This window comes from Solanum tuberosum, unplaced genomic scaffold (assembly GCF_000226075.1).
Source record: "Solanum tuberosum cultivar DM 1-3 516 R44 unplaced genomic scaffold, SolTub_3.0 scf00406, whole genome shotgun sequence".
NCBI lineage: Eukaryota > Viridiplantae > Streptophyta > Magnoliopsida > Solanales > Solanaceae > Solanum > Solanum tuberosum.
Genome location: NW_006239327.1, coordinates 415,413 through 422,468, shown reverse-complemented (window position 1 = coordinate 422,468; position 7,056 = coordinate 415,413). Strand labels below are relative to the sequence as shown.

The 7,056-nt window shown below is 32.7% G+C and overlaps 1 protein-coding gene across 1 annotated transcript; it reads left to right on the top strand.

The window, feature by feature from the left end:
- Positions 1 to 1,463, top strand: LOC102579059 (uncharacterized). Its single transcript, XM_006362546.2, has one exon. It carries the CDS (start codon positions 245 to 247, stop codon positions 1,058 to 1,060), a length of 816 nt encoding a protein of 271 aa, XP_006362608.1. The 5' UTR covers positions 1 to 244; the 3' UTR covers positions 1,061 to 1,463.
- The last annotated feature ends 5,593 nt before the right edge of the window (positions 1,464 to 7,056 follow it).

The following is a 7,056-nucleotide window of genomic DNA, read 5'->3' as shown; positions in this document are numbered from 1 at the left end:
ATTTCTAGATTTGCAGATTTATCGACCTCAAGTTCGTACAAGGTAAACGTCTCTCTCCTGTTTTTTAATTAAATAATGTAAAAAATAAAAACAATGTACTATTAGATTTCCTAGCGTACTGGTTTGCAGTTTATTACTTTCGGCAATTTAACGGCACGAGTTCGAGCCCCCACTCTGCCTCTAAAACTTTCCAATGAACATCTAGGGTTTTTTGTTTCAGGACTCTCGTAGCAGAGCCGCCCACATGAGTTCAAAATCAAATCGCAACCGTCCTCTGGCGGCAAAGGCGATTCCTCCTCCGTCCACGCCGTTATCGGAATCCGATTACGCCTTCACCATAACCAGAACAGCAGTAGCGCAGATCTGCAGTTCAATCGGATTCACAGCGGCAGAAGCTCCTGTTCTCGGAATCCTAACAGACATCGCCGTCAGGTACCTGAGAACAATCGCTAAGTCCGCCGCGGATTCAGCCAACTCAGCATCCCGTACCCAGGCAAATCTCGTCGACACAATCGCCGCCGTGGATGAGCTGAGCTCCGTGAGTGGATTCCCCGGAGCATGGAGAGCTACCGGTTGCTTTCTCAACTCCGGCGCGGTGAAGAAACTCGATACATTTACGGAGGATTCCAAGGAAATTCCATTCGCAAAACCGTTGCCTAGGAAAATATTTTCAGTAGGAAGCAGAAAAGGTATGAGAAATGTAGGTAGTAGTAAGATTGAGTACATTGAAGGAGAGAAGAAGCATATTCCGACATGGCTACCAGTAATGCCGGTGATTGAGAATCACGAGAAGGAAATTGTTGAGAAGAGAAGAAGGGAACTTTGGGGATATTGTGCTAAAACTGAGGAACCAGAGAGGGAGAAGAAAGAGGAGAAAAAAACTGATAGTGGGGAAAAGGAAAGGAAAGGACTTGAATTGCCATTGAAGAGAGGGAAAGTGAGGTTTAAGATTGGTGGTGGGGTGTTAGGTGTGTGTAGAAGTGGTGGAATAGGTAAGAGAGTTTTGTGTGAGAATTGGAATTTTGATGATGAAAACTCATCAAAACAAGAGCAGCTTTGATGAGGTAATACAACAACAATAGTGATTTCGAGAGTAGAATGTATGCAGATTATATCATAGAGAGACTATTTCCAAAAAAAACTCGGCTCGACTTGATGAGGTAATAGAGAGGAACAAAATGAGATGATGATAGAGTATGAAGAAAGAAGAGGAGTTGCTAACTATACTTGACTGTATTTTTTTTGGTTTTGAAGTTAGCAGGAATTGAACCCTTGACGTGTTGTTCGATAAAACAAATTTTTCTCCCCCTATTTGTAGACCATCTTCACTCCGGACTAAAATGGAGAGTGCAGCATCTATATTGATTATATTCTATGTAAAAGTGGTCATGAATTTCACTAGTTGATGTAACAAACAGAAACTCATTTCAGATTTTCAGTTTAAAGATGTTCATTTACTTTTATTTATCTGAATGGAGTGAGATTAGTTATGTTTTACTTAATTATGAGCTGCTTTTATCCAATTAGGGGTTGTTTTGAAGGTGAATTATGCAGACATTAAGACATTAAATTTTGTATAAATAATGTTATGTTTAAGCGACTAGTTAGAGTGTAAGTTATTTACATATAAAATTAATATAATGAGAAGTCAGTGTTTGTTCAAACTTTCGCGGTAGTCCATTCATTGCTTGTGTTGAATGAAAGTGAATAAAAATGCACTTTTCTTTAGTGCAGAGCCGAGTTCATGATTGTGGATTGTCCGTATTTGTTCATACTGACTTCTGTGGTAGCTCAACCATTGCTTATTCTGAATGAAAGTGAATACAAATGCACCTTTCTTTAGTGCAGAGCCGAGTTCATGATTGTGGATTGTCAGTGTTTGTTCATACTGGCTTCTGCAGTAGCTCAGTCGTTGCTTGTTCTGAATGAAAGTGAATGCAAATGCACCTTTCTTTAGTGCAGAGCCAAGTTCATGATTGTGGATTGTGAATGTTTATTTCATATTGGCTTCTACGGTAGCACAATCTTTGCGTGTTCTGAATGAAAGTGAATACAAATGTATCTTTCTTTATTGCATAGCGGGTTTATGATTGTGGATTCACACAAATTTACTTTTGATTTGAAACTTAGAAATTCGCATAACTACTATTTGTATAAGTTATGAGAATTTATAGTTATTCTATGCAGAATATAAAGTGGAATAACTAAATCTTGCATAAAATAATTGAATTCCCTCATAATTAATCTATGCATTACTAAGAGCATCTCCAACCCTACACTCTATTTTACTCTTCAAATATAGAGTTTTCTATTTTATCAGACAACCAACTCCAATCCAATTTTCTATTTTACTCTCTAAAAAATATATTTTCCTCTCTCCTCAATATTATATTTTTATTTTTATTTCATTCTTATTTTCTTATTTCATAATATAAATCCCTTTATTCCCCCCCCCCCCCCAAATAATTACTTTATATAACTAGTTTTTCAACACGTGTGTTGCACGTGATTACCAATTCATAAAATATATGGCATAGTAAATAATATTGCTTATTTAAGCGAAGATTTGAATAATAAGTTTTACACAAAATAATATTGCAGATTCTATTGTGAATGTTCTTTTGTCTTGAACATCAAAAAAACAAATCATGACAATTATCTAACTCTTAAGAAGTCTAATAATTTTGGAAATGGTTATTTGGAAGCATATATCTATATCACAAGAGAAATTGTTAACAAAAACAAATGTATTTAAACTACATCATGTTAACTTCATATTTTGAAACATTATATATTAATGTATGTATTAAGTAAAAAAAATATTGTTATATCATCAAAATTATTTTTCTCAAGTACTCGTGGTTATGGAATATACCTTCTTAGGATAGAACGATTTACTTTATCAGAATAGTGGTACCTCATATTTTGCTAAACTTCAAACTCACTCAACGACAATAAATCACACGATTTTTTTTTAAATGCAAGAAGAAGAAGAACAGTAGATTAAAAAAAATTGTGGTTGAATAATGAGAGAAAGGCTCTATTTATAGTCAACAAAGGGTAGTATGAAAAAGTGTTTTTGTGTCTTATCTGAAAAGTCATGACATTTCCGAGAAGTCACAACCCTTTGAAAAAGTCACAACTCATCGAAAAATCACAACCCTTTGAAAAAATTCACAACTTATCAAAAAAGTCAGAACTTATCAAAAAGTTAGAACTCATCGAAAAAGTCACAACTCTTTGGAAAAGTCACAACTCATCGAAAAATCACAACTCTTTGGAAAAGTCACAACTCATCGAAAAATCACAACTCTTTGGAAAAGTCACAACTCATCGAAAAATCACAACTCTTTGGAAAAGTCACAACTCATCGAAAAATCACAACTCTTTGGAAAAGTCACAACTCATCGAAAAATCACAACTCTTTGGATATTATAGTAATTTAACATTCAAGTTAGGAGTTCATGTTTTTAAGGTAATATAGATATAGATATAGATATATATATATTTGCATTAATGAAATATTTATCTCATAAAAATTAGTTATTAAATAAATAATAAAAATAAACTAATACATACTATGTTTATTTAATAATAACTATTTTGAAGCAAACTTCCTGACAATCTAATTCACCAAAGTAAAATTGATAAATAAAGTCATTCTTTTGTCTTGAACATCAAAAAAATAAATCATGACAATTATCTAACTCTTAAGAAGTCTAATAATTTTGGAAATAGTTATTCAGAAACATATATCTACATCACAACTTATTGGAAAAGTCACAACTCTTTGGAAAAGTCACAACTCATCGAAAAATCACAACTTATCGGAAAAGTCACAACTCATCGAAAAAGTCACAAATCTTTGGAAAAGTCACATCTCATCGAAAAATGACAACCCTTTGAAAAAAGTCACAACTTATCAAAAAAGTCACAACCTAAGTTAGGAATATTGTAGTAATTTAACATTCAAGTTAGGAGTTCATGTTTTTAAGGTAATATAGATATAGATATAGATATATATATATTTGCATTAATGAAATATTTATCTCATAAAAATTAGTTATTAAATAAATAATAAAAATAAACTAATACATACTATGTTTATTTAATAATAACTATTTTGAAGCAAACTTCCTGACAATCTAATTCACCAAAGTAAAATTGATAAATAAAGTCATTCTTTTGTCTTGAACATCAAAAAAATAAATCATGACAATTATCTAACTCTTAAGAAGTCTAATAATTTTGGAAATAGTTATTCAGAAACATATATCTACATCACAACTTATTGGAAAAGTCACAAACTCTTTGGAAAAAGTCACAACTCATCGAAAAATCACAACTTATCGGAAAAAGTCACAACTCATCGAAAAAAGTCACAAATCTTTGGAAAAGTCACATCTCATCGAAAAAATGACAACCCTTTGAAAAAAAGTCACAACTTATCAAAAAAGTCACAACCTAAGTTAGGAATATTGTAGTAATTTAACATTCAAGTTAGGAGTTCATGATTTTAAAGTAATATAGATTTTCATGTGATAGAAAATTTTATTTTTTCAAATTTTTTATTTAATATAAAATTATATTTTATTCTTAATTTTTAAATAACATAAATTGTAAGAAAATATAATATAATATACAAATTAGTGGACAAATTCAAATAAAAGTGAAATACAATACATAAACACTCAATTTTCAAAACTATTACGTTGCTCCCATAAATGTTCTATTAATGCGTTATGGAGTTCAAAATGTGCATTTTTGTCCTTAAATTTTTTATGTCTAGCTAAAAATTGTTCAAACCGGGGATTTTCATCTACCACAATTTCTGTCGTTGGAGTTGGAGCCTCTACAACTTCTTGAATTGGTGCATTTTCACATTCATCCTCAATTATCATGTTGTGCAGTATAATATATGTAGTCATTATGTTATGTATTGTATTGTTATCTTGTATTTAAATTATCATATTATGTATTGTATTTTTAAATTAAAAATTTCATCTTATCATTTTAATTTTGTGTATTTTTTATAGTGAAAATTAATAATAAAATCAAATTATATTATTGACGAAAATTAGAAAAAATTAAAATACTATTAATTCGGGATGAAAGTACTAGTATATATTAAATAATATATTCTAAGAAAATATTATATTACATTTAATTTTTTTTTTATGAATATTAGATATTTTATTAATGACATTATATGTAAAATAATATGTTAATTAGAAATAATAATAAAGTATTGAAAAAGTGAAATAGAGAGTGTGAATAGTAGTTCTCTCTATTCTCCAAATTTGGAGAACTGCTATTCAACGCTCTAAATTTGAAGAATAGAGAGTGATATGGAAGTGGGTGTTAAACTGCTCAATGATCACAGATTCAGAGATGAACTATTGGGAAAACTGATCTCTTCATTTCATATCAAAAGAGTATATAACTCTGTACACAACTCCACAACAAGACTTACAAAAACTCTACTAAGCTAATGAATACATGTAATATATATACACACACTAACTGACCTAATTACAATAGAAACTATCTTCTATTGTTAACAACCTTCTAACTAACTTTCACGTTAAATCTAACGCCTCAAGTTAACTGACTAACAAGTGACCACACAGCTGACTTGTTTCATTAGTCTGTTCCAACTCAACTGTTTGCAATCTCCTTATTATATTCACTAATAGCCCCCTTCAAGCTAGGTGATATGAAGATGTTCTTCATTCCTAGCTTGGATACAATATGAGAATGTTGAAGCCTTCCAAGACCTTTGGTGAGAACATCAGCAGGTTGCTCAGAGGAACATAAGTACTGGGTGTTTACTAGACCATGTAGAAATTTCTCTCGAATGAAATGACAATCAATATCGATGTGCTTCGTTCTTTCATGAAATACCGGATTAGCTGCAATTTGAATGGCTGCCTTGCTGTCACAATGCAAAGAAACAGGTAAGGACAAAAGGATGTCCAATGTTTTGAATAAACCTATGATCCAGGTGACCTCTGCTATAATAGATGCAAGACTACGATACTCTGCCTCGGCTGAGCTTCTGGAAATAGTAGACTGTTTTTTTGGACTTCCATGAGATTGGAGAATCTCCATACTTGATCAGATAACCAGTAATTGACTTCCTAGTATTGACAAAAGACCCCCAGTCTGCATCACAATATCCTTGAAGAGAAGCATGTGACTTCGCTGCCAAGAGTACTCCATTCCCCGGTGACTGCTTGACATACTTTACTATTCTGATGGCAGCAATCATGTGTGAGAGTTTAGCAACCTGCATAAATTGGCTCAAATTTTGAACTGCATAGGATATATCAAGCCGAGTGAGTGTAAGATACAACAACCTCTCAATCAATCTTTGATACTCACTAACATCCCTTGGCTCAAATTTTGAACTGCATAGGATATATCAGGCCGAGTGAGTGTAAGATACAACAACCTCCCAATCAATCTTTGATACTCACTAGCATCCAATAGAAGTGGATCAGAATTATCTCCCACCAACTCATCAAGCTCAGGTGTGGTCAGTTTCTGATTCAACTCCACTTGTGTAGCCACGGGCTTGGAACTTTCTAGGCCTAAATCTGAAATCAGCTCTAAAGCATATTTCCTCTGGTGCATCAATATACCTTCCGAGCTTTTGGCAAATTCAATGCCTAGAAAAAATCTAAGATCTCCGAGGTCTTTGATTTTAAAATTAGCCTTCAAAGCCTGTTTTGCCTCTTCAATTAATTGATTGTTGCTTCCTGTCACAAGTAAATCATCTATATAGATAAGTATCACTACAATATCATCACCAAATTTCTTAGTCATAAGAGAATAGTCGAGATGACTCTGTTGAAACCCTGCGGCAAGTAAAGATTCAAATTCTAAGCCTCTTCTTAGCTATTTCAAATTGTAAGAGAATAGTCAAGATGACTCTGTTGAAACCCTGCGGCAAGTAAAACATTGATCAATTTAACATTCCACTGTCGAGAGGCCTGTTTTAGTCCATAAAGTGACTTAACTAATCTACAGACCAGACCTTCTTCCTTTTTACTG